The 27356-nt window shown below is 43.0% G+C and overlaps 1 protein-coding gene across 12 annotated transcripts in view; it reads left to right on the top strand.

Annotated features, from left to right (window-relative positions):
• Positions 1 to 27356, top strand: part of LOC126401666 (R3H domain-containing protein 1-like) — a 55968-nt gene that overhangs the window by 18644 nt on the left and 9968 nt on the right. For 8 of the 12 annotated variants that reach the window (XM_050063029.1, XM_050063030.1, XM_050063026.1 and 5 more), the window contains 20 exons: positions 805 to 822; positions 1420 to 1509; positions 5038 to 5161; positions 7835 to 7913; positions 8395 to 8454; positions 9095 to 9235; positions 9413 to 9521; positions 9717 to 9812; positions 10232 to 10257; positions 10571 to 10624; positions 11310 to 11542; positions 14188 to 14457; positions 14989 to 15143; positions 16725 to 16847; positions 17726 to 18076; positions 18249 to 18372; positions 22750 to 22910; positions 23401 to 23534; positions 25287 to 25390; positions 27019 to 27200. In XM_050063029.1, coding sequence (XP_049918986.1) covers positions 805 to 822; positions 1420 to 1509; positions 5038 to 5161; positions 7835 to 7913; positions 8395 to 8454; positions 9095 to 9235; positions 9413 to 9521; positions 9717 to 9812; positions 10232 to 10257; positions 10571 to 10624; positions 11310 to 11542; positions 14188 to 14457; positions 14989 to 15143; positions 16725 to 16847; positions 17726 to 18076; positions 18249 to 18372; positions 22750 to 22910; positions 23401 to 23534; positions 25287 to 25390; positions 27019 to 27200 — 2634 coding nt within the window. The remainder of the gene's footprint in view (positions 1 to 804; positions 823 to 1419; positions 1510 to 5037; positions 5162 to 7834; positions 7914 to 8394; positions 8455 to 9094; positions 9236 to 9412; positions 9522 to 9716; positions 9813 to 10231; positions 10258 to 10570; positions 10625 to 11309; positions 11543 to 14187; positions 14458 to 14988; positions 15144 to 16724; positions 16848 to 17725; positions 18077 to 18248; positions 18373 to 22749; positions 22911 to 23400; positions 23535 to 25286; positions 25391 to 27018; positions 27201 to 27356) is intronic. The other 4 variants (XM_050063031.1, XM_050063032.1, XM_050063034.1 and 1 more) reach the window with 4 other exon arrangements.

Genomic DNA, 27356 nt, shown 5'->3' with positions numbered 1-27356 from the left:
GCATGTTGGGATTAGGAAGCAGAGGACTGGGCTCTGTTACAATTTTGCCTGAAATGACTCCTGCCAGGTCTCACCCCCCTCCTCCGCTCCTCTATGCGTGCTACTGAGAGACCTTCTGTTTGTACGTACACACACACACAGCCACCAGTGCGTGAAGCACAGAGGCACCGAGCTGTCTCACACACTGTTGGGCGGCCAGCCTCTCTCTGCTCTCTGCGCCTCACCTCTCGCGCCTGGGTCTGATTCACATGACAGCTAAATGGAGCTGGGAGCGGCACATATAATACTGACCCGAATCGCTCGCAGCCACACGTCTGGCTTTTGTTTTCTGCAGTGTGTGTGTGTGTGTGTGTGTGTGTGTGTGTGTGTGAGAAGAAGGGACTCTACAGTGCAGCTGCTTTGGTAGCATATATGCTCTGCAAAATGAATTCATGCTCTCAGGAAATGGTGAACTTGAGATTTCATGCTGCGCGGGGAATTTTCCATTTCTGTTTTCGCAGATCAGTGCTGCTAAATTTTGTTCTGTGCTCTTAAATTTTTCAGTTTAGGAACAGACGTAAAAACGCTGGCATTACAGGAGGTTATTTGTCGTTTTTTGCTGTCTTGGTATGAATTGTTTTTTGCTCTTTTGCAGAGCAAGTAGCGCAAACATGGCAAAATGTAGGCCAGTCATATTTAATTCAAACTTCTCCACTTTTCTTAAAGTAACAATCCTCTTCCCCTCCCCAACCAAACTTCTGTGGTTTGTTTGATTTTTCTTCCTGTGCACTTTTTCCCCTGCACCCCTCCCCTACCTATGGACAGCCTGTGAAGTACTCTAAGGTACGGTACGCTCGACATGCATGTTGTGCAAGGATGCTCCAACCTGTGTAATGTGCACTTGGATTGCGTTGTTTGCTTGGATTCAGTTGGAAGTTGTACCTGTGTTTCCTGTCAAGCGAGTTGTCATTGTACACATTGCTCCAGACATTTAAAATGAGTTCAGTGCAATATGTTGAGATGCCATTACATGAATGATAGTGGAGGCGATAGTGTGAATATGCCTGAGTTTGAAATGGACATTTCCTGTGTGCTTGCTGCATTGCTGTTGGTGCTCCCTCAGGAAAAACACGAGAAGGCTTGGGTTTATGTGAGAATGCTTACTCCATTTTTTATTTAAGATTGTTCTGATCAAGTTATCTGAGAAGATCTGCAGCCACTGGTCTACAATCATCTTAGCAGTGAAAAAAGCTCAGTCACTCAGGGAATGATTTGTCAGCTAAAATGTGGAATATTGAAACTGTATGATTTGCTTGCAAGAATCGATTGTGCTCGCTGGCTGTTTCTGTTTTTCTTTGGCTTGTCACTGTGATGATATTGATGCAGTTGTGTGTGTGTGCATGGTTTTAACTGTGCCCACCTACCTGCACCCCCCCTTAGTCCAACACCAGGCTAAAGCTCGTGCGGAGCCTGGCAGTGTGTGAAGAGTCCTTTCCTTGCCCTATTCCTGAGCCTTCAGCAGCACCTCAGGTAACAGTCTCTGAATTACCAGAGTGTATTCACATTAGGGATGTGCTGGTATGCCAGTTTGACTTTTTACCATGGTGAAATATTCTGATGGTAACAATACCGACAACTGTTTTTATTACTGTTAATGCCAAAACTATCACTGCTGAACGGAGGCAGAGCAGCAACTCTTGCTACTCTGGCGATGATGCTCTACACTAACGTTAGCTAGTAAGGAAGTGCGGCTGGTTTGTGGGTGCAAAGTAAGAGAGAGCATTCATTTAATGTGACTGACAAATAGAAAACTCCTTGCATCAAGAACACAAACATTACATTCTCCTCCACCAGTGTGCTAATGGGGGGTGGTGCAAGTCGCTTACAAGATCCCAGTATAACAGTATAACTATACGTTATGTTCTCACATTGTGCCTTTTAACTATTAACACCCAACACGAAAATTATACTTGCTGAAAGACCCCTTCCACACATGTTTGACAAGGTTAGGTTTGAAGTAATTTAGGGCTTGATGTGGAGAAAAGCGAAATATTTTTTGAACAAATTCCTCTATCAGTATTGATTCATAAAGTGCTGAGAAAGCAATTTTTTTTAAACTGGCAGGACTAACATTACTCAGCATCATTAGCCTATGTTTTGATGATGTGCCATAATGTTATCATGCAGGGATTTGAAACCTCAAGAGCTACAGGTTGCTGGAAGCTTACAACTGTTTTACTGGTGGTTTAATAATCTAACACTGTTTGGATAAAGTGTTAGATCCATTTTGTTTAACCAGAAACAGCCCTGAAATCACTATTGCCAAACCCACCAGACTCCATTTAAATAAACAATAATTTAAGCGTGTGAAGAGGCAGGCATACCCTGTAACACAGTCTGGTAAGTTCAGAAAATTACACTTTACTGCAATGCAGCCTTTAAAATCAGGAAAAGACAACACTTTACGATATCCAAAATCTGAGACGATATCTAGTCTCATATCATATTGATGTAATATAGATATATTGCTCAGTCTTAAAGTAATTCTACTATACTTTTACTATATTTCAGCTCTACTAGCATTTCTTGAATATTTGATTGTGATAATACAGTGAATCATTTCGCCGCAGTGATTGGAGCATGAAAATGTGATACCGGCACATCCCTAATTCCCATGCAACCACACTCTGCTCATATGGAGCAGAGTTCATCCCAGTCATCTCATCAAGCCCAGTGTGACAAAGGTGGTTCTCTGACACCTCAGCCCAATTTGTTAAGCCACACGCCCACATGCATCACACTGAAGTGCTGACCAGGGATCAGTTCCTCATTTCAGCTCATTACAATTGAGCAGGTAGACCTCTGATGCTTGATTAGCGGCCTTTCGTGTGACAGCTATGATTAAATACCTGCCCGTGGCCGCTTGATGAAAACATCACATCATCAAAACAGAGCGCACAGAGCTCCAGCAGCGAGCCGGCCGTTAGTTTGCTAAATCAACTCTTCTTTCGCAGCGTATCTCCGGGCAAAGCCCCGCTCTGATCGAACTTTCCCCATTACATGCCACTCTGCACAGCCCCTGGCACGCATTCACACACGCATATACACACAGGTGTGTTTGTTGCGGGGCGTTTCAGCCAGTCAGCAGCGAGCTCGGTAACCAGAGGGCGGTGTTATTCCCACAACAGTCTCGCATCGTCTGCACTCACACGACGTCCTGTATTACTGCCATCAATCATGTCGGGGAAATTACAATTTCCACACGTCAGCTACAGAGAGCTGTGGAGCGCTCTAATTGAATACTCCTGATATTTCCCCCGCTACTGTTATTGGGCCCGGAGTCGAGACTCCTTCTGCGGCAAACTAACCTAGAGGGGCGAGGTAAAGCAATAAAGAAAGGGGAGAAAAAACACAAGTGGAGTACACATACGATCTCTGTTCCCATTCAAACCTCTTGATTATCAGCCTCAACATTTCCCATTGTTCCCCGTTTTACGTTATTGTCAGATTGTAAGCGCTAACAAAGGGCCGTATGGATCTGTAGGCTGTCCAAGCTATCTCTGCGTCCTGAAAAACTACATCTGTCCCCACACTGTACGCCTGGCTGTCAATTCCAATCAATGGCCGATAGTCAAGGGCCTCTGAATACGTGCCGCACTTTTTGTTTTAGACTGACAGCACGTTCATTACATATTCAGAGGACCGTCATTTTCACGCTGGTTTTTCCTTTATCTCGAGGTAAATGGATGTCAGGAAACAAACGAGGCAGCTCGCAACAGCTGCACATCAACCAGGCAGCTTCAATGTGATGCCGAGGGTGGCATTAAGTAGCAAACATCACCGCTTCGTGCCAGGGAGGGAAAAAAAAATCCTTTTGCTTTGACGAACACACACACACACACATGCATGCATGAACTCGCTGTCACTTACACAACACACAATCCTAGACTCATTTTCGCTTTCTCCCAGTCTCGCTCAGGCAATTAGTCAGTCACGTTTCCCATTAGCATATTACATTTTCACATATATTCAGAGCGTCTTGAAATGAAGAACATAGCGTCTCATTATCTGGCTCCGCAGCTGTTACAGGGATCAAACTCATGACCTTTTTTGGTTATGAGCTGCTCTCCCGCCACTAGGTCACCCTGTCTCTCACTCCTTCATTCATTCTTTTCTCTCTCACACATACACACTCACAGACTCTCTGATGTTAGCTTCCCAGAGTTGTGTTTAATCCACTTACGGTGCACTGGCAACCCCTCTCCTCTTTTTTTCAGCGTTCCTTTCAGCCTTTTGTAGAATTGCCTGAAAAGCAAATCAGATACTGCTCTGAGTGTGTGAGTGTGTGAGTGTGTGAGTGTGTGAGTGTGTGAGTGTGTGTGTGTGTGTGTGTGTGTGTGTGTGTGGAGGAAGAGCACGACTGGGGTAAATCAAGGCCATTTTTAATAGATCTCGCAAAAACATCCACATCTTCCATTCAGATTGCAGCACGGTCGATTTTCTGAATTTTTTACAGTTGGAAGGGGGATTACAGCTAACTCCTCATTCTGTTGAATTTTAAGGAATGAAATGTGCTGCGTTGTTTAATTCTGGGCTCAAATTCATGTTTTATTCAGACGGTTTAATAAAAACAAGCTTATCTGGCAGATTAATTGCCATTGTGATTTGGAATTCATGGACGCAGGCGCATTATTACCAGCAAGGAAACAAGTTTGGATGATAAACCAGGAGAGTTTATTAAGTGTCTTGCAGTGACCTCTTATGCCCATGTTATTCTCTAATTAACCCACAACCTCAGGCAAGATCATAGGGAATTAAACGCCTCATATTTAACGCCTCATTTCTAAATGGACGTCTCATGTCTGTTCCTCGATCAGATCAGACTTAGGTCACTGTTCGTGTTTGAAGCTCTTGTAAAATGCTGACATTATCGCACTGGTGTGTAGCCGCCCAAACACACACATAATCCAGCGTTTCATAAAGACATCAGCAAGTTGTGTTTCACAAATCTGAATCAATCAGTTTTTTTTTAATCTGTGTTTTCTCCTCCCTGAACAGGATGGATTCCTTCTCCAGCCCTTTGAAAAAGAAGAGCGAGCCACACAGGACCAAGCGGAGAAAGAGGAGAGCTGCGATAAGGTGGACAAACCTGAGAAAACACCCAAAAAAATGCTGTCGAGAGGTAAGAAATTAAATTAAACCAACAGTGACGGGCTCGTTTAACAAAGTCTATATACATATTTTTGTATGTTTCCACTTTGTCTTCTTATTTGTACACTTTGTGTCCTTCACATTTTTCAATTTTTACAACATAATCATAAAACACAATCATAGACAATGGGATGTTTTTCATTTAAGATAAATTTAAAAAATAATAAAGAGTTGAATAAACTAATTTAAACAAAAAAGATGGACGTTTTTGGCAAATATACATTTTCCACTTCATCCAAACTTCCTCAAATTCAATGACCTGAAGCCTCATTGAGGAGGTAATTCTTTCCATGACACAGATTTTAATAAATTATATCATTGCAGTTCTCTATAAATGGGGTGTCTGGTTTAAGCCATTTCCTTTGTAATTGCTTTTGTAGCAGCTGCACTCAGTGTTTCAAAGAAGTATTCAGTTTTAATATTTGTAGATGTCAAAAGTTCGTCCCTTTTAACCACACCAAAAAGCATTTACTTTTGGACAGGCCCAAAAAAAGTGGTAGTAGTTGTCTTCCTGGGAGCCACAGGAAGAGCCTGAGGGATGAGACCTCTGAGCAGGTGTAATTAAATATCTCCCAAGTCTCTTTCTGGCAAACACTCCATACAGTTTAGCTTGAAATCTTCCATTGAAGTCCCCTATGTAGTCTTGATATTACTAAAAGCCTTGACTCTGTCCTATAAATGCCCTTTGCCTCTCCAACACAGAACTGTTCATATGATGACAATCCTGGAAAAAAATCCCCTAAAGTCACTGTAATTTAACCCATGCAGTTTTTTCAATGTCTGAATCATACACTGTCTTGCTGACTGGAAAGGGTGCACCCTGAGGAAAGGCTCTGATTAGCCCGTCCCTTATAGCTCGCATCCAGTCAAGGTCATGGCAGCACCATCTCAGAATCTTTACCTCGTCTTATTGATGATATTCAACCATGTTTTTTGAGTTAACTTGATCCATTCATTCATTTCTATAGATGTTTAATAAGTCTTTTATACCCTTCCACATACAGTTGAACACATTTATGTCCTTGGTTGGATTGAAAGGTGAGAAAGAAGAGCAATGTCAGTGAAACAGATTTGCCATCGCCGTCACAGGAGCTGAAATCTTTCCATTAACACCTCAGCTTTCTTTACATCATGAACACCTGGGGCCTCATTTATAAACATTGCTTACTCCCAAAAAAGGAGCCTGAAAGATGCATGTGCTTTTCCCCATCCAAAAAATGGAATCTGTTGATAGAAAACTTGGCAGGGGAATATGTGCACATCTGAAAATCAATTACACGATAGATTAGGGCTGGGTGACACAGCCTGTAAATAATATCGCAGATTCACCATATATATCTTGATATTTGGAAGTCTCCTCCTAACTACCTAACTAAAATACTAAACTACTAAATAAACTACAGCGACAATAAAGTTAAATAAAGCACTGTTATGCTCGTGCTTTTGTTCTGAACACCGGCTTGTCTCTTTATTCACTGTGAGCTCTCCAGTTCATATATTTATAATATTCACAAGGCACTCTGGTTCTTCGCGATTGGAAAAAAATGCATTAAGTAGTCGTCGTCTGGAGCCCTGCAGTCACAAACCTCACAGTATAGTCTCTTTATACATCCCCCGTGGAACAAGCTGCAATACATGGAGTACAATCAATACAACGCCCACTCCTACGATAGATTATATATGTTTATAATGTCATTTTGGTGGCAGCGTGTCACGGACAAAGTATTGAAATGAAGCCAAATGCTTTAATGATACTTATCACACAATCCATGTCACTCAGCCAAATTACAGCCTTCTAATAATTATATCCTTTACCATGTCACGAGGAACAGCCAACCCTAAACATTTTTTTTCCCCGGCACAGTGCCCTCCAGTTTGTCCAAAAGCACTTCTCCGTTTTATATGATATCTCATTATGGGCCGATAATTGGCGTGATTCAGTTAATTGCGACAAGCTCAAGGTGTTAAGCAATTATATGGATTCCCACAGGCATCTAAAGGTGTCTGCTTCCCTCTGTGGAGCAACACCACTGATGAGGCAGCCTCCAATTATAGAAACCAGACACCCACCGAGGGGAACGAGCTGCGTTGTCCCCTGGCTCCCACTGATAGGTCCCATTCTTTTGTTGGTGCGCGGGAACATGTTTTTCGGTGTCGACTTCGTTATCCGACCACTTCCTCATTTCTTAAATGGTTCAGCTGGCAGTGCTCGCTGCTGCTGACACAGGCTGCCAGATTTGTTTTTTTCCCATTATTGGTCACACCAATAACAACCAACAAATGGCTTGGTCCCTAGCAAAGTCACCCTCAGTGAAGTTTCTCTTTTCAACATGTGCAGTCTGACTTCTCCGTCTTTTTCTTTGCAAATAGTTGAATGACAGGCTGATTAATTTGCATATCAATATTCACAACGGGCGTTTCATTAGCTGTTTATCATTAATTTGGGGAGTTAACAGGGCGAAACATTTCAAGTCCCCTATTATTCATATTAATACAATTATATTCAGAAAATGACATGCGTCTAATGGCGGGGAGTGTTGTATATGGTGGATTGTGAGGAGTGTGCACAGGTAACATTTAGGGTGGAATCTCTGTTTTATAAATTAGATCTGTGATTCATTGCCTTCATTTGTCTCTCGGTTAGATTCCAGTCAAGACTACACCGATTCAACTGGCATAGATCTCCATGAGTTCCTGGTCAACACGTTGAAAGGCAACCCCAGGTACGCTCAACAGATACCCCCGAATCTGACTGCTGCGGTGAAACGTTGACCCTCAGGAGTTCATCTTTTGAGCCTAAAGGCCTGCTCACACCATTTCAGTGGAGTTGCTCATGGAAAAATGTCCTGACTTTGGTGAACTTGACACAGGAATTTCCGCCATTGACCATCAAATAAAGGCAAAAAAGCCCCCCCAAAAAAGATAACGAGAGAATAGCGAGCCGGGATGTCCAAAATGGAGGAAGCTGTCACGGCTAATAAGCTTTGTTTCTCATGTTATTTCTGTCTTCCTGGATAGATAATTGCTAGTTCCCTGCTGGCTAGCTTGTTAGCATTTAGCTTGCTGACTACAGTATTTGCCAACTAGCCCTATATCACCAAGAGTGACCAGGCCTTTAGAGCTTTTTTATTATCACTGTCTGAACATTGATGATGTTTCTCGTGACCTGAGAACTAGAAAGATCAACATGTGTCATTTATTTAGGGATCGAATCATGCTGCTGAAGTTGGAGCAGGACATCTTGGACTTCATCAGCAATAATGAGTAAGAAATATTCATTTCTGATTTTATTAAGAAGGTTTTTACTCAGATTTGATCCAAACAGAACACCATAGCTCAACCAGAGGAGGAGAACTTAATTAGTGCGTCCAGCTGCAGTAGTTTTAAAAAAAAAAAAAGAAAGAAAAAAGAAGGAAAACCGGCAAACTTCTCCATCGAGTTAAAATATTCCAACAGAAGGATGTTTACACTTTCAGATGGGCTGTGCTTGATGTCATACAATTAAGACGAGCAGCTGTTCAGCGTCTCAGCTGTTACATTTGTGACTGCTCTGTGGAGCATAGGAAGCATCGGATCATTTTTAAAAGGAGTCTGTAACCTTACTATTGGTTCAGGTCATCTTATTCTCCTTTTAGTGTCTTTGGGAGTGTGAGATATTGAGATTGAGTCACCAGTGTTAATGTAGTCACGAGGGCTTTAGGTTCTCCTCCAGCGACCTCAGAAGTGCTTTGAAACATTTTCAAAACAGACCCACGAGCAGATTTATCCTTACAAGGTAAAACAGCAACAGACTTCTAGCAGACGAAACAGGCATAGCTTCGTTTGCCTAACTCCTCGTTTCAAACTGACTGATGTTACTTTTTTCCGCAGTGTATCATTTAACCACATTTGTGTCTCCCTCTAGAAGCCAAAAAAGAAAGTTCCCACCCATGACGTCCTACCACAGGATGCTGCTACATCGAGTGGCGGCCTACTTTGGCATGGACCACAATGTGGACCCCAGTGGAAAGTCAGTGGTGATCAACAAAACTACCAACACAAGAATGTGAGCCTCTGTTTTGCCTCTTGATGACCTCATTTGAGTAAAATCAGTGATTCTTTGCAAATCGATGGACAGATAAGTTAGATTCCCGCCCTGCTTGTTGGTTAACATATGTCGCTGTCAGCATCTGCCTGAAATTAAGCTGCCGCTAAAACTCCTGTGAATTCCCCCCACCAACAGACCCGATCAGAAATTCTCAGAGCACATCAAGGATGACAGGGCGGACGATTTTCAGAAACGCTACATTCTCAAACGAGACAACTCCAGCTTTGATCGTGAAGACAGCACGGTAGGTGTTTTTTCTTTTTTTTCTTTTTTTTTTTTTTTTTTTTTTTTCCCACCAAGCTGTCACTTTCATTTCTGACATGTTGGTAAGAGTGGGACAATCTGGCGTCCCTGACATAGCTGCTAAAGAAGCGCGCGTGTCTGTATGCATGTGTGTGTATGTGTGCGTGTGTGTGTGTGCGTGGTGTGTCCTTGCCAGATTCGAATGCGTTTGAAAGCTGACAAGAGGAGCAAATCGATGGAAGAGAGGGAGGAGGAGTACCAGCGAGCCAGAGAAAGGATATTTGCACATGATGTGAGAGCTGTTTGTGTAGGCGGAGTTGGGGGTGGTGGTGGTGGGGGGTTCGGTGGAGGGGGGTGCCATGTTGCACAAATCTTTGTGTCGATTCTATTCATGTGCAAATTCTGTAGATTTCTTGCTACCAATTACCATTGCTGGATTTATGAATTTTTAGACAGGGTCCCTCTGATGTGACGCCAAATCTATAGAGTCAGATGTATAAGTAGACCTGCAGCAGGTATACCAAGCAGCTGTCAGTGCAGTGATATTTATTGATGAAGTGATTGAACCTGTCGTCAAATTCATAGAGACACTAAGAGGATTTTTAGCGCACAGAGCCAGAAACGTAGCTTCCAAGATAACAATAAGAACAAACTGTGCTGTGAATTATCTGCACCCCTGTAATTGACTGTAATTTTTATTCCCACCCACAGGGAGATCACTTCATACTAGATAGAGGGTGAGTAGTAAATTCACATTAATCACACGACCACTGACTTTGCTGCACCTCTCATTGAGTAATAATTTTGTTCCAAAAAGCTCTCTCTAATATGGAAGATGAATTGTCAGTTAATTGGCCGAAGTATAACGGGTTTGATCCCTTTAAAGTGTAACTAAAGCTCTTCAGATAGCTTCTACTTTAATTCACTTTTATAGTTTACCTGTCAGAGCAGCAATTAGAGTCAGCTCTGTCATGTTTTAAAATGGTGGATATCTCATTTTGTCAGCGCCTGTTTCTGTAATACCTCTCTCTCCCCCCCCCCCCCCCCCAGCGCTCAGGATGAAGGCGCATGCATGAGCACCCAACAGAGGCGGCAAATGTTCAGGTAGGTCCGCCGCCGTCACACATCATTCAGCTCTTTCAGAGGCCGAACCGCCGGCAGAGAAAAACCCCTTTGAATCGCCGTCCGCCTTAATCGGCTCGCTCAGGAGCAGGAGTGCTGATCTGAGGATTTGTTTTTGCTGCTCAGGAAAGCTGCTGTTAAATAGGATTTTCTGCCCGGGCGTCCTCATGTGGGACGGCCTATTTCAACCAGAGCTTGCCAATTTCACCATGAGACAGTTGTGTTTTTGTTTTTTAAATGTCATCTTGTTTTGATCAGGCATTGCGGAACACATGAACATTATGTTAACGATGCAGTCTTGTTATAGTTGAATCGACACTGCTGAACACGGTGTAACAGGATGAGCACAGGCTGTGTTTCACATGTCATTAATGGAGGCAAAAGATTGGAAACTTTTAAATGAGTTAAGTTACTGCAAAATTTAAGATTAAGTAAATTTGACCGCGTCTTCTTTAGCAATTTTTAATGGATGTTTTTACTGTTTTTTTGGCAACTTATGGACCAAATGATTGATCATGATGTACGTGCAGATACTGTAATATGTACAACATGTTGCAGATGTCAAGTCTACATTATTTAGCACTTCTAAACATTTTTACTCAATAGATGCAAACAAAAAAAAATTTTCAAAAACATTTTTCAAAACAAATACTTTCTTCCCATCCAGGTTACGGGCAGGCCGGTCAGGCGCCAGCCGGCAGAGCAGCTCCGAGACGGAAACGCTGCCGCGGCACGGCGAGCCCCGGCCTTGGAGCAGCACCGACAGCTCGGACAGCTCCAACCGGCTCGCCCCGCGGCCCGCCATCACCAAGGCCAGCAGCTTCAGCGGCATCTCCCCCGGCCTCGTCCGAGGGGACAGCACAGCCAGCAGCAAGAGCACCGGGAGGCTGTCCAAAACAGGCAAGAGAGACGGCAGGGGCGGAGGGACACTAGGGCCGTAAAACACAGCTGTGCTACTAAGTTTAGATGCTCATTTACCTCAGAATGAAACAACAGTGAAAAAAAAACACAGTGAGGCAGCCTGAAATACAAAAAACGGCATCTACTGGCACTGAAAAATTGTAGCTGTCAATATTCTGCCATCTACAATTTTTTAATGAATTGTTTTTCTGAGGAGAAACCAAGTCATGTTTTAACAGGTTCAGCTGTGTCTGTGATTGCTGGCTCTTCTTCTGAAAGGAGGCTGGTTACATGAGGAGTAAAGAAACTCTAGAATCTCAGTTTTCTTCTTAAAAATGACTCAAACCAGTTAGTCAATTATCAAATTAGTTGGTGACTAATTTAATAGTCGACAGCTAATTGATTAAACATTGCAGCTCTACTGTATTCATTTGTTCCGTCACTCAGAGAAAGAAGGGAAACTCTCTGTCACAGCATGAAGGTGAAACATTTCCTAATTAGATGCTACTATGGGTACGTCGGGAACAGAAATAGCCATTTTGCATATTGAGCTTCAAGCATACTCCTCAGGCATTCGGTGCAGCTTAGGTCTCATCAGAACAAATGTTTGTTGTCCTGCCGTGGTCAATAAAGTCCGCAGGCCGCCCTGTAGCCGGACAGCTGTCAAAACTAATGACCGCACAGCAGCACTGTGATGGAAGAGGCTCTTAAAAAGTGTTGTAGCAGCAGTAGTGTAAAACCAAGCGGTGAGGAGTTACTGCATAATGTATAAGTCTAAGCGCCGGGAAGTGGCACGCACGCCGCTGAGATGAAGTTAGGGCTGCTCCACAACTGCAGGTGCTTACTCCACAATATGATCCATTTGTAACTAGATTGGCTGAGATTAGATGAAATGTGTTCGTCACAGCGGGTTTGTCTCCTTTATCTCTGCGAATGCAGGGGAGAAGTCCTTGGTTGGCCTCTGCTCCCCATTTTGTTCCCTGCCACTGTTTCCGTCTGGCGTTTTTCTATTTTTGCCAATCCTTAGTTTTTTTTTTCTTCTTTTTTATCTCACAGAGAGGTGTAGCAGCAGCAGCAGCAGCAGGCTTCTTGCCTGAGCAGTTTTTTAAGTTGTTTACGAGGCGGATGGCTGCCCTCACTTTGTGTTTGGGAAGTATAAGTCGAGGAGACATCTTGCCTGCGCTGCCGTGTTCTGCTGCATTTGCCCTTCGCCTAAGCCCTCAAATAACCTCCCCTCGCAACAGGCTGCACGCCACTTTTACCTGAAAATAGGAGCTTATATACGATAAAGGGAAAACTCCTTTCAGTCGCCTGAAAGGAAAAATTTATTATTTCTGTCTTTTTAATTCCATTTTGACATAATCTTTCCAGTTTTTTGTCGAAGTCACAAACCTCACCTGTCATTCCTTTTGCTTTGATTCTAAATCCAATAGTAGTGACTACATACATTTACTCTTTAATTTCCCCTGCAGATCATCATCTAATTATTATTTGTGTATTTATTACATCAACATAAAGAAATGAAATTGACAGCTTCAATTTTTACTGTTTCAAAATACAGCACAGCTGTGTCATTACGGGGCATTCTGGGTCAGAGGGTGCCTTCAACTGGAGGTGTAGACACGAACCACATGACTTTGACTTGAGTCAGACCTGAGTCACAAATTCGATAACTTCAGACTCGACAACTCACCCTGGACTTGAACACCAGTGACTCAGGACTTCACTTGGACTTGAGCCTTTTGACTTTAAAAAGTGTGCCACAAATCAGTCCATCCCACTTTACCTCCTGAATTAACAAAGTCAACATTAATCTCTTCATTTCATTTAGACATACAATACAAACATGCAACAACAGGCACAAAGTGTCAGGGGCTTCATCTGGCCTTGATCTGAAAAATGTCACTTAACAAATACATGACCAGGAAGAGACTTAAAAAGACGACAAAGAGATGCAAAGGAACGACAAAAACACACAAAATGACTGCAGAGTGAGATAAAACATCCAAAATAGACATACATTTACCTCAGAGACACAAAAGGACCTTAAAGATACATGACAGAGAGATGGAAAAGAACTACAAAGAGACAAAAACAACCACGAAGCTTTACCTTAGTTTAAAAATGTTTGCATGTGTTCTTATGTATGAACAGACCCAAATTCACACTGTAAGCAGACTATTTAATTACAGTGAACAAATTATTTCAATAGCATTTGTATAGAAATAATTCTGTTCCCAGCTTTTTGATCCATATCAGCGTTTTCTACTGTATTTCCAGTGCAGCTCTATTGTGATCTGATCGCAGCAACATTATTAAACTCTAAACACCAGATTGCTCTGTCCAAAAACTTCTTTGTACAGTCACCATTTTGCACACCATTCGGTAATTATACAGGGAGAAATCCATCACAGACGGTGCACAGATACCAGTTTCTCAACAGTTGGTTCAAGAGACCAGAATGCAATTCAGCCACAGGAGAGGCTGCGTCATTAGCAAGAGGCACGACTCCTTCATCACCACCATCAACTGTTCTCGCCCGTGTGAATATCTAACAAGTTAATGCTCCTCCTCTCAGAGGCGGCCTTGAAGTCATATTGGGAAATGCAGTTTTTTGTTTATCTTTTTGCTCTGCTTCTCCTCAGGTTCAGAATCATGCAGCAGCGTCGGCTCCTCGTCCAGCTCTCTTTCCCGTCCCCAGCTGCCTCTCCCAGTTTCAGCCTCATCCTGGTCCAGCATCCCCAGCGCACCTTTAATCCACCCGGCTGCTGATACCAGAGGCTCTGGACACCCTGAGATGATCAAGAGCGTCGCCTCACAGCCGCCATCAGCTACAGATGCAACAAACTATTATGTGTTGCCGCTGGAAGCCTCAGGGATACCGCCCGGCAGCGTCCTGGTCAACCCACACACAGGTGGGTGATACCATGTGAAGATGAAAAGAGTTTCTATTTAAAAACTCCATTTCACTGAATCAAAAATGACACGAAAGCACAGGATTTTCTTTTTTGATGGTGGTGACCCAATCTCGGTCTGCTGCATTAAATCAAAGTCATGTTCATGTCTTGTAATTTTCTGGTTTACTAATGAATTATTCATGACTTGGGGACAGAATTACAGGTTGGCATGGGGCTGCACTCGGTTTGTCTGTCAAATTAGAAGTCAGACCAAAAGCGTGCTGATCAAAATGCACTGAACAGATGGGAGAAATCTGTAAATATTCATCACAGACCAGTTGTACACTTTTGAGCTGCAAACTGAACTTCAAATGCTGCCAGGGTTGTTAATTCCCATCACCTCTCCTGTCATGAACCATGTTTGGGTGTGTCCTCGCTGTCACGAAGAGCAGAATTTAAGTGTTTCCTTTTGTATGATGCTGCATTATGAGTGTGTGTACATCTCGCATCACTGTGGTTTTTTTGTCTCTTCTGAATTAAATTTGACAGGCAAGCCTTTCATCCACCCCGACGGCAGCGCCGTAGTTTATAACCCGGCCTCTGTCGCCCCCGCTGCTGGCAGGAACACACAGCAGGGGAAAACCCCACAGCAACAGATCCCTGCACCAACACAGCAACAGCCAACCAATCACCTCCACTCCCAGGTCAGTGGGCGGGGCTACATGTTTCTCACTCTTTTTCTCTTTCAAATTAAATTCATGTAGTAACGACACTGTTTTTCTAACTTTCTCAAACCTCACTAACCTAGAGTGTTGAAATGGGAGCTGATGGTATGATGGTAGGAGCTTCACTCAAGTCATTTAATTGACCGTTGGATAAACCCCCCCACGGACAACATTCATCGCTTAGCAACAGTGACTAAGCACAGCTGGCCTGTAAAGCCTGTGATGTCCTCACATCTTTAAAGCAACTACAAGGAATTTCATATTGTTTGTTTGTTTTAGCAGCCCTTGTGGCCAAGAGCGGGAACTTCCCCCTGATAGAGGACTGCATTTCCCATGAGCCCCATCACCTGGTGTTGTTAAGATCATGATCTGGCTAGCGCATGCTTTTGTTTTAGAAGCAAGTGAAAGAAAGACACAACTTATTTTAAAAACGTTTTCTCCTTTAAGCAACTGTTTTGCAGTGCTGGCTTTCCTTGACAGGTTCAGCTAACGTTAGCTACATTCAGCTAACAACAAATTTTAACAAACTTGACTGTGGTTAATTTACCTCACCAGAGTTGTCACAGAGGAAGTGACTGGAAAGCAGCATCCACCTGTCACTCAAAGCAGTCACATCCTTAATTACGCATAAGTTTAAGCCTTAATAAAATTAAGCGTACATAACCTAAAGTTGTCATGAACGGGGAAATTAGCCCTAGAGATCAAAACTGTTTCTTGTACCATGCTATTAACATGTTTATTTCTGCTGCAAATTGGGCATTTTAACATGGGGGTCACTTTTGGAGCCAGCCTCAAGTGGTCATTAGAGGAACTGCAGTTTTTGTCATGCTGTGTTGACTTCATTTTTCAGCCCCAGAGGTTGTGACTTAATCGTGCTGCAGTATCAGCAATAACCACAAAATACGTCAAAAATATAATTCTCTGAATTCTCCTACTTCCTTTTAACTGGTAATGTATTACTCACTTCCAAACTTTGCAAGGGAAATTATTTAAACAGAGGCTCTTTCGGTCTGCGTGCTGTAAATCTGATTTTACATGGAGTCAGACAGGCATTAAGAAAACCTGTATTGAAATAGCAAATCTTCTTGCTGGTGGTCTCGTTTGCTTGTGTAGGTCATATAGAGACATCAGCATTAAAATGAGATGGTTTCATACCCAGTTAAACACTCCTTGTAGTTGCTTTAAGTGGGAATTTAGAGTGAGCATGTAAAGACTTTCAGTAAGTTTTACCAAAGGAATACTGTGTCGTATCTCCCCACTGTGTGGAAGCTGCTCCTAAATGTCACTTTGTGCGGGTAACATTAACAGCTCTGTCGTGCTCTCTATTGGATGTGGGGAAGTTTACTCTCCAGAAACCACAGCCAACGTTAGCTGAGATAGTGTTACTGAATCCATCAGTCCGTCCTCATCCTCAAAGTCTGTTCTTGTGTAACATTTAAATTGAAAACATAAACGGGGTTTAGCAAATGGTCAATTGAGGCTCCCACCATTTTACTAGCATCCTTCCTCCAGTCTCATCTCCTGTCCCTCTGTCCATCTCTTCTTCCCTTCCCTCCTCAGCCGATCTGTCCTCCTCTCCAGCTGTCCTCTGAGCCTGTTCACAACCCAACGGTCTCGTATCCTCTTCCTCCTCTTCCTCCTTCTCAGTTCCTGCCCGTCTGTCCTAACCAACAGTACACTGTGGTACAGAACGCCTTCTTTCTTCCATTTTATTATTCCTCCCCTCCCCGCTCCATCTCCTGTCAGACCTGGCTCATTAACAGCTTATTTATAGACTTTTCTCAGAGCAGTTAAATTGGTAAATTAAAATGTGACATAGATGTCCAGAAAACTCAGATCTTCAGACTGTATGCATGTGCTTTTTGATGAGCTCCTTCATTAGATATCTTCTGTGATTTATTTAAACTGTAGCTGCATTATTTGCCACATATTTTATATTATTTACACCTAGAAAAAGTTCTCTTCAATTGTGAATTTAGCAAGCAGAGTTTAGTGTCCACATGCAGCATAGTTCACAGTTCATGGCTCAACAAAATTCTTACTATCTCAAATCAAGTACAACATTGTTTCACCTTTTTAACTTCAAACGTCTTATTATTCTCCCACCTCTGTATTGAGTTCATTTTTTCATCTTGTGGAAAGGTGTATCTAAATCCAGCAGGAGCCAGTTCCCACATATATAGATCATGCATTCACTTAACCTCATTTCTGACCTGGTTTTAGTGAAAGACATGCCTCTGTGACTAATTATGCCTGTGGAAAGTTCCATTAATATTTAATTCATCAGCAGATGTTAGCGCTGAATAATCCATGACTAAAAACACTACTTTTCCAACAACATGTCAGAAATGACCCGAACTGGCGTGCAGCAGTGATGCAGATAAATAGTTCACTTTAGACTCCACTGGTCTCCGCAGACGTGGGTCACATTTAGACTAAACCATCAAGTGAATGTCAGTTTAGTCAGTGTCTTTAGCATGTAGCTTAGAAATCAGCTGACTGTAGTTGAACTGTATTATTCTGAATAGATTAAAACATTTAACACTAAATTCTCCCCGCAGCCTGATTCCCTCAACGCCCAGTTCAGTCACATGACTCTGGCGCAGCAGCCACCCGGCGACAGCGGGGCTTCAGCTCCTGACACCCGCCACTATCCGACCGTATTCCACCACCACCCCTCCCCTGTGGTGCTGCAGGGAGCTCCGCAGCAGCAGCACGTTGCTAGCTACATGGTGGCAGGGCCATCGGGAGGACACCCAGGGGTGCTGCAGGGTCAGCCTGTCCCACTCCCGACCCCGGGCCCCAACCACACATATCCCAGCTCCACCCCGGGCCCCGCTGCTTTCCCCGGGTCCTCCCTGAACCAGCAGCTACTCCAGCAACACACCTACATCCAACAGCCTGTCCAGCAGGTAGGGACATTTAGTCGTGTGTCAGAATGTGCTCATTCATCTGCTGTGAGTCACTCCACAGTGGAAACCAGCGTCATGACTAATCCTTTATCCTCTTGCTGGGAAGTGGATTCAAATGGGACTGCGGATGGTGTCACACAGTCCTTGAATTCGTGTTGTGTGTCTTTTCCAGATGTCGGCGTGTTACTGCTCGTCAGCCCACCACCCCCACTGCTCCAGCCAGCAGCAGCACTACCGGCCCCCCATCAACCTGCCCTATAACTGCCCTCAGAGCCAAAACCTGCCCCAGCAACAAGGTACGAACACGGTCATTTTAAATGTTAAATACAGCGTTTTTAGGTGTTTTTTTCCCCCAGCTATTTTTGCTTTTGGCACATGGATCATTTGAGTCCTGCTGGCTTTCTCAACAGTTGAAACAGGTGTGTATAAAATGTTAAAAAATCTGGGAAAGATTAGAGGAAATGAGACTAAATGACCCACTGAGATGAAGTGGTTTTCACAAAACACACCAAGTTACACTCAGCCACACAAGCTAGCAAGCCAGGTAACTTAGCTATGTTCCGCACACTACCTGATGTGTTTGATCAAGCAAGACCTGTTGCTTGTAAAAGTGTATCCTTGTATGAAGCACACAGGCGTTGTAGCTACAGCGAGAGAGAAGCTGTGACATCACCTACGCAACCTTGTATAGTCTTTCTAATTGTGTATTTTTACAGGCTAATACCTCAACAGTTTTACAATTAACTGCGACCTTCTTAACGTGCAAAATGATCTTTTAAATTGACAAAGTGGCACAATTCAAACTGGATCAGGAAATATTTATCTCTCTCCTCTAACTACCATACATATTTATAAAAAACTGTAGGTGACTCTTCACGTCTCCATAATAATAAACCAAAGCTGCAACTTATTCAAACATGCCTTTGAAACAGTTCCACTGTGGATCTAAAGACAAATCAAAGGATGTTTTAATGAATGAGGTCTGAAGTCTCTGATGTGCAGCAACTGATTTTTCCTTGAATTTTCCAACTTCACGTTGTCAAGAGCAAAGCCCAGTGTTGCTGCTTTATCAATAGACTTTAACTTCTCACTTTCAGCTCTTAGATCGTATTTATTTGTTGTTGCTCCTGTGTGTTTCTTCACAAGGGAGCTGTGCCAGCCAGCCACGGTTCGACGGCTCTACTGAAGGACAAACATTTCTCCCTTTCCTTTCCTCCCTGCTTGTTTGTTTTTTTACGAGTTCAGATGTCTCCCCGGGAGTCATCCACTTGATTATTCTGAGTTTTTTTCTTTCACCGCAGGAGTTGAGATTGTTAGCTCCTGCTCGGTCTTTCTCGCACACACACACACTTGCTTAACTGGATGTAATGTTGCAACGATTGTGACTTGTATGGTCACACACACACTGGTACACACTGGTACACACTGGTCTCTGTAAGTGGCTGCGGCACTATTCTGTCATCTGTAGGCTGCAAATGCAGCTTCCCTGCTGGGGACCCGGGGAATAGACAGCGGACAAATGAAGCTGACCTACAAAGGCAAAGGACAGCAATTATTTCTCAGGGAAAGAGGGAAAAAAATGACTTCAGTGGCTCGTTTCCCTTCTGTTTTTGCATTAATTAAAAAAAAGATATATAAGACCAGCTAAAGGTGAAGATAATGTAGCACGGGGTGCACACATAATAAATAGGTAATCAGTGGGAATTCTCTGATGGCGCAGTCAGAGGTCCACAGAGGAACCTGTGCATGTTTCCACTCACTTGCATCAGACAGTCACCACCACCACAGGGCTTCGGCTTCAGTCATGGCCATTCTGGGAAAGCAGCTTGTATTACATGTGAAAGGATCGAAGGATTTGTCTTCCTTCCTCTTTACTGTTCGTGACGCTACAGTTTATTAGTCATTGCCGGGGAGAAAATGCGACAAACCTCACTTGTAAGGGAAGTTACATGAGAGAAAAGCACCTTTTCTTTTAAGAAGTGGTGAAAACCTTAACAAGATTTAAATGGTATATGGAGCTGGGATGAGAAGTCTGTTAATCAATTAGTCTAGTTGATTTATCATTTCAAGCAAAAACAGCAAACATTCTCTAATTTCAGTTTCTCCAATGTGCGGATTAGCTGCCTTTCTTTGTCATATATGATAATGCACTGAATGTCTATGGGCTGGGTTCTGAGGAATATGAATTAGGGTAGCCGTAGATCCTTAAAAAGTCTTAACAGGCAATTAAGTCATTAATAGATAAGGCCTAAATTGGTGTTTAAAGGTCTGAAATCAATCTTTCAAAAGTCCTACAAATGCCACGACATGGAAAGAAGGATTTTATAAATGTTTTCTCAAAATAATTGATAACATCTATTCATAATAACATCACACAGCTCGCGATAGCGGATCCAACTACACTCATATCCCCTCTCCTGAAAATGCCAGGAGTCTTATTTTTGCCCCATGACCTGAGAAATTTATTGATCTAAATTAGGAAAGAGAGAGAGAGAGAGAGAGCAGGTTCATGCATTGATATAAGTAAAGGCAATATGGAGGAGGCCTATTCACTGGACTTTTTTAGGGGCCCAGCCATTTCTGTGGGCCTCTGTGTATTTTATGCAGAAGGCTTCCCACATGCAGAATGAGAAACACAAGGTCGTCATCAAACGCCAGATATTTCCCAGGTCTGTTTTTTTAAGTGATCATCTAACTGTTTTCTTGGACCCAAATCGTAATTTTTTATGTCACAGATTTTAGCAAAAGTGTCTCCAACATTTTTTTTTTATTGATAGTAAATTTATTTTACAGTGGTGTTAAAAATTGCTATTTCTGATTTTTTATGATTTCTATTTTTGTATAATGTCTAAAAAAAATTGACAGATACATACAAACAGTGTAAACTACAGAGCTGTAATCATTTCGTTTAATATGCAGCTAAGAGAATGCTACTTTTTAAAGCCCCTGGAGGGTTTTTAGGCAATTCCTCTTCACATTTTTTAGCAATTTATGGATTGAATCTGTTTTTTAAAAGTAGAGAAACAAAAAATGTCCCGAAAATTCTTAATTCTAGCGGTCTTAAGCTGTAGGAGCCCTGATGAAAATGCCACCCTGTGCTCAGGGAAATTATATTTTCTGACATTTATGGGCAAAATGATTAAACGGGAAATTAATCGGCACATTAGTCAATTAATTAAAATCATTAGTTGCAGCCCTAATCATAGCGTGAACCAAACATCTTTGCTAGAAAGAAAATATGGCAAAGTGTGCTTTCAATCAAAGGGGCATTTTAAGAAATGACTATAAGAAATGATGAGAAAATCCTGAGATGCTGCAACAAATTTAAAATGGCACTTATAAAAAGTTAAATCAGTACATGAAATAAATACACTGGATATAAACCCTGCAGTGTCTGTTATGGCTCTAATGAGGCAGTCAGTGTCTGTTGAATTTTTTAGTTTGGGACTTTCAAGACGGGGGTCCTTGTTGATCTTAATGGTTTTCAGAGTATTTTTTAGAAGTATGATTTAATAGCAAGGAGGAAGCACGCCAAGCCTGAGAGGCGGGATACGGGGCCGGGACGCTGTCTGAGAGGCCTCTATGAATCTCACAGTGAACCGGTCTCTTTTTCAGCCCCTCACTCCTCACCTGCAGGACATACAGTAACCTCGCCATGGCTACTAAGTCAGCAAAGGAAATGGACGCAAGCCAAAAACTTCCCCTATAATTGGTCTCGGCCTCGTCACTGGACGGCTCTAATCCCTAAACTGTCATCCTCCGAAAACTGTAGGGTCAACGACCATGGTCCCTCATCTGCTGCCTGCTGGATTGGAATAAAATGGGGTGCGTTTGATATTACGGTCATTTCATGCTTGGTTTGTAAGTGAAGGTGGGAGACGAGGGTGGATAAAAATAGTCCTCCCCCCTCTCTGTTCCTCACCAAGCACTCTCATTGTCTAGTTGTACTTTTCTCCCAGGGCGGCAGACTGTAAAGACACCTTCACAAAAGGACGTCCTCTCCTTTGTCCCTTGGATTACCGCGTGTGTGTGTCACGAGGGACAGTATTTTCAAATGTCTCTTTTTGTCACCTTGACATTTAAGTGTCTGATTCTCCCCTTCCCCTCCGGCTAGGAGCGAGTGCCACCATTTTAGGCCGTTCGGAAAATGGACGGATCCGTGTGACTTTGTCATTTTCTTCGGGGCACTCTAAATGGGTTTTTAAGTAGTGCTAAAGAAATGTGTTCCCATTCTCTGTTTACCCCTGAACTTAATCACTCGTTGAAGTGGACGTTTATTTTTTTGTTCGCGACCAGGCCACTCAGGTTGCAGGTTCAAGCCACCAAAGGCTAAATCAAACATATTGACTTCTCATTTATTCCAAGTGCCTCAAACCTGCTTAGCTGCAACAGCTCAACTCCCTGAGCCGAGCCCCGACTCCCACAATCTTTCAATCTGCTGCTCCTTCTTTTGTTCTCCTCCTGGTGATGAGCACATTTCCCTATAAAATCAATCAAATCTCCCAACTATTTCCTCGTAAAATCTTGATAAGCAAGCTTTCATTAGCGCCGTCTTTGCCTGTGCTGCCGAGGAATCATGAATATTAATTGTTTTATTATTCTCACAGTGTTTCCTATCAGGAGTCTTCTTTCATTCGGTCACAGCATTGTGCCTCTTTCTCATTTCGCCTCAGTGCACCAAGCCATGATGCCAAACCCAGCGTCCAGCTACCAGACCATAGTGGGCGTGCAGCCAACATCCAACCTCGCTCTCACTGGCAACCAGCAAAGCAATATGGGCAACCACCAGATGCAAGGCATGATGGTCCAGTACCCTCCAATGCAGTCTTATCAGGTATTGTGATGAGTGTCAGATTAATACGACCAGCGTAAAGATGAAAAAGAGCGTTCAGTTCATTTTGTTATGAATGGAATTTGCTGTCCTCAGACGAGGCTGCTGGTTGCTCTTTATTCTTGTCGAGGCACAGGAAGAGAAGAGAGCCTGCACTTTATTAATGGAGAATACCTGTGTTGATGTTTTGAGATATTTGTCCTTAAGATGAGGGAGAAAACAAACTGTGACAGTGGATTTTAAAGTGTCTAATAGAGGAATGTAAAACTGAAGTGTCAAAGATCAAGCACTCTCCATGATGCTTTTATACTGCTATTTATTGCAAGTAAAAATCTCCAGCTAAGAAAATGAATGTCTATTGTACATTTAACTGACAGACCTTTGACAATGATGGAGCAGTCATGTGCTGGAATTAGCCAATAAAGCCGGTTTTCTGTATTTTGTCGCTTGATTTGCATGTTTACCTGCTGTTCTTCCAATCTTTCCCCTGCAGCAGGTTTCTGTGCCACAGCAGACGTACCAGCAGCCAGTGTTTGTGTCCTGTCAGCCAGGACAGGGGGCAGTGGCTGTCGCTGGCATGCAGCCCTGTTACAGCCTGCTCCCTCCCAACCAGCACACCACCATGAGGTACCATCCACACGGACACTACACACGTTATGATGAAGCATGACAATTGGATATATTAGGTTGTTGTTCTCAAGTGTGAACAGAAAAATATATACTGTACTAGCATCAAATGCAACAGAAAAAGAGAACAAGAACACGTGACTCACTAAAGATAAAATACTTTTTATAATGACACTTTCTACCAGCTGAAGTTGCTTGAATCAGGTTTCGATGATATTATTGGCTCGGCTGTAGATGTTCTTTGTCCCAGAAACCGATTTTCAGGTGCTCAATGCTGTTTTTCACTCCTGAAGGTGCCTCTTATTTATAGACCGAACAGGCCTGATGAGTGAATCCCCAAAGCACCTCGGAGCCAAGGTTATCTTTGTTCACTGTGGGGGGAAAAATGACGTTACTACCACGATCCTTTTGGTGAACCACCGTGTACGGGTTGCAGCTGATAAATGTCAACTCTGTGCCCTCTCGAACAGCTTCACTCGTTTTCCTCCATTACTCTGCTGGTGTGGAGTAGTGTGAGCGGCGCGCTCTCTCTCATTATAAGCTGATTGATAGAACTAGTTCACAGAAAGCAAAACATGTAATTAGTTTCTACCTCCATGGACCCAATCAATCTGGATCCTGGTGAGTGGAGCACTACTGGGACGGTTGTGCACGCTCGTATACATAACAAACAGCAGACATGAAACAGCCATGTTCGCAGTCATCACCTGCAGAAGAACAATGCACACACACACACACCCCACACACACACACACACACACACGAGAGAAGAGGTCACTCTCTCATTGTCCCAGCTGTAAAATGAGGCTGCTTTAGTAGGGCAGTCAGTGTGGAAATGATTTATGCGGCAGCGTTGGAGAGGCTCAGTGTTCTCCCACGAGGCCTGACTGTCCACCTGCAGCCTGCTTTTTCACCAGCTGTACACGAGTCCCTGCAGGCAGGTTGCTTACAGAGCAGAGCGCCTGCTTTGCAGATGGACTTAGAGTTAAATTTCAAATTTAACACCCCAGCTGAAGCGTTAAGATCTCCAAGCTCCTGGAGATTTACGTCGGTGCAGGTTTAGAAGTGATTTTCTAAACACTTTTAAGGCCAACTTAGGTGTGAGCATCATATCTTTTTCTTCAGGTGCTCGGGCTCTGCGGTGCCAGAAACACTTCTGCTGACAAATTTGGCAACATTTAAACCTCAAAGAGGGAATCTGCAGATCCTGAAAAGTTTTTAATTGAATCGTTTTTGTCTAAACAACATCCGCAAAACGTAAAAACTGCCCATTGCAGTTTTCTAGAGCAGAGGCTGATGTCATTAAATGTCTTGTTTTGTTCAAGCAACAGTGCAATACTCAAATATATTTGATTTAATACACTGTGAGACAACAACAAGCAACAAATTCTCACATTTCAGAAGCTGGAACCATCAAGTGTTTTGCAACTTTGCTTGAAGCTGGCTTTTAAAAGATGAATCTGTTGTCAAAATAGTTGCTGACTAATTTTCTGTTGATGGACACATCATCCATTCTCCTCTACTGCAGGAAACTACTGAGACAAAAATGTGATATTAAAGTCAATAAATTCATTCACATGGTAAATAATTCAAAGCCTCCTCATCCAGACTTGATCATCTTTTATACTTGCTGCTGCTATGACCAGGAAACAAGTATTAAATTGTATTTTATGCTATCAAAGACTTAATTTCACTTGAACCCTGCAGAAGCGCTGTTTTAAAACACTTGATTTCCTCTGTGTTCATTCACAGTTCCACAGTGAGTTTCCTGCCCGCCCAGATGATGGAGCAGCTCCAGTTTCCTCAGACCTCGTCCCCCTGCGTCTCCCAGCAGCACCCAGGCCAGCAGTATGCAGGTACACTCCCCTCTGAAGCCCGGCCACAGCCGAGCCTAGCTCCAAACACATAGTGATGTGCAGCAGGATCACACAGCTCAGTGAGAATATTCAGTCTCTGACATTAGCCGCCCAGGAGATTCCCCATCACTGCCAGTGCTCCGACAGTCTTTATTTTTCCCCATCTCTCAGTGTCAATAATCGCAGAATGCATCCCTCCATAGCTACGACCCGGCCTTCATAATGAAATAATCTTCCCCGGGTTTACTTTGCCACTGTGTGCGCGTCAGAAGCGTGATTAGATTTACACTCCGGATTTTCAAAATGAGAAAGAGTGAGGCGTGGTGATGACGGCTCCCCGGGGTGTGGATAAGTGAAAGTGATTTGCACATCCTCCTCTTCCTCCGGAGCTGCACGGAGATTAAACAGCCAGTAGGTCGACCGCTGCAAATGTTATGCTGACAACAGCTTAGTCAAAATGTTGTTTAGTACAGTGAGAAACTATTGAAATGAGAAATCACTGATGTCATCGTGACTCCTCAGATGAAGTTGTTGGCAGCTCCAGTGTGAGTTATGCTAGAAGTCATGTTTTCTGGAACAGACTCATGCTTTGATTGAGGTGAAGGCAGAAAATGTTGATATATGAATGATGTTATATCAGCAGACGTATCGGCATTGGCGATATATTGGTCTGTTTCTAAGATTCTTTGGTAAATTAGGAGATGAAATGATATAGAAATGGAATAAAAAATTACTAAACTGTTTAAAAGAATGAAACCCGACCATAATAACCCATCTTTTCATGTATTGGCCTTTCGAGGACTCACAGAATCACCGTCCAGAGGCCCAGGTGGGGCAGTCTCCTTACTAATGACCTTTATTATTCATGCCTGATTATTATGGGCGAGCAATGGAGGGAGCCATCATTTCCAGCCCGTCAGTAATGAGGTCAGATGAAGGTCTCGCGACGGCCTCACCTACAGCGTCACCAGTAAACATTTTTAATTGGCTAGGCCGGGGCCAGAAATAATCTGCAGATTAAGTCCAAATATCCATTGTCCTTGCTACTGTTGTGAGGTAATAATTCATAAATCAACAGTGGCGTCGGCTGTGCAAAGCTTATATTATGATTTTCGCCTAATGTGAGCTTTATGTAAACAGAAATTAATTAGATGGAAACTTCTTTTTTTTTTTTATGAGTTCATGGAGCAGAAGGTTGCACCTCAACCTCTGATTGTTTGGTGTGTTTTTTTTAAAGTCACGTTCATGCGTCACAAACTAATAAGATAATTGGATCTCCCGGATCATTGCAGAGGATTTAGCAGCAAAAGGGAACGGACTGTTATTGCCACTATGGATGTGCCCTTATAATCAAGGCACTTAGATTGTAATTGTTCAGCGGCTAACGGTGTGAAAGCGACAATTCCACTGATGAGGTGTGTAGACGAACAAAAGTGCTGAAAAAGAGCTTTTGAGCAAAAAGACATTTAGAGTTTGGTGCATAAATGATGAGTTTATGTGATGAATTAAATAATAAATAAGCAGTATTAAGTGTCTTGCCATGTCTGCCTGGCCTGATGTGCCTCTTATCAACACTGTATTCCAATTATAGCTTGTGTTTTTCTTTTTTTTTGTTTGTGTTTGTGCAGGGTTGTTACCCCCGGCCCCCGGCAGCGGCATGGTGATGCTGCAAATGACAGCGCCCTCCTGCCAGCAGCCCCGGGCCCCCTCCCCCTGCCAGCGGAAACAGCCCAGCCACAAACACCCGGGCTCTGAGCACCAGCGCAGCCGCAGGCCTGCTGAGCTCCCCCCACCTCCAGACAACACCCAGGTACAAACGCTGCCCATGTGCATCGATTCGGCACAGTCGTTCAAAACAACACCACTTTTCAGACAATGGTTAAAATAAAGAGTTTTATACCATATTATGTATAACCTTTTAATAACCTTATTGAGGTTGTCTTATGGTTTTGAGAAGATTTAATTA

The sequence above is a fragment of the Epinephelus moara genome, chromosome 15, assembly GCF_006386435.1.
Source record: "Epinephelus moara isolate mb chromosome 15, YSFRI_EMoa_1.0, whole genome shotgun sequence".
NCBI classification, from domain to species: domain Eukaryota; kingdom Metazoa; phylum Chordata; class Actinopteri; order Perciformes; family Serranidae; genus Epinephelus; species Epinephelus moara.
The sequence above is the reverse complement of the archived record's forward strand: the minus strand, read 5'-3'. Positions and strand labels throughout refer to the sequence as shown.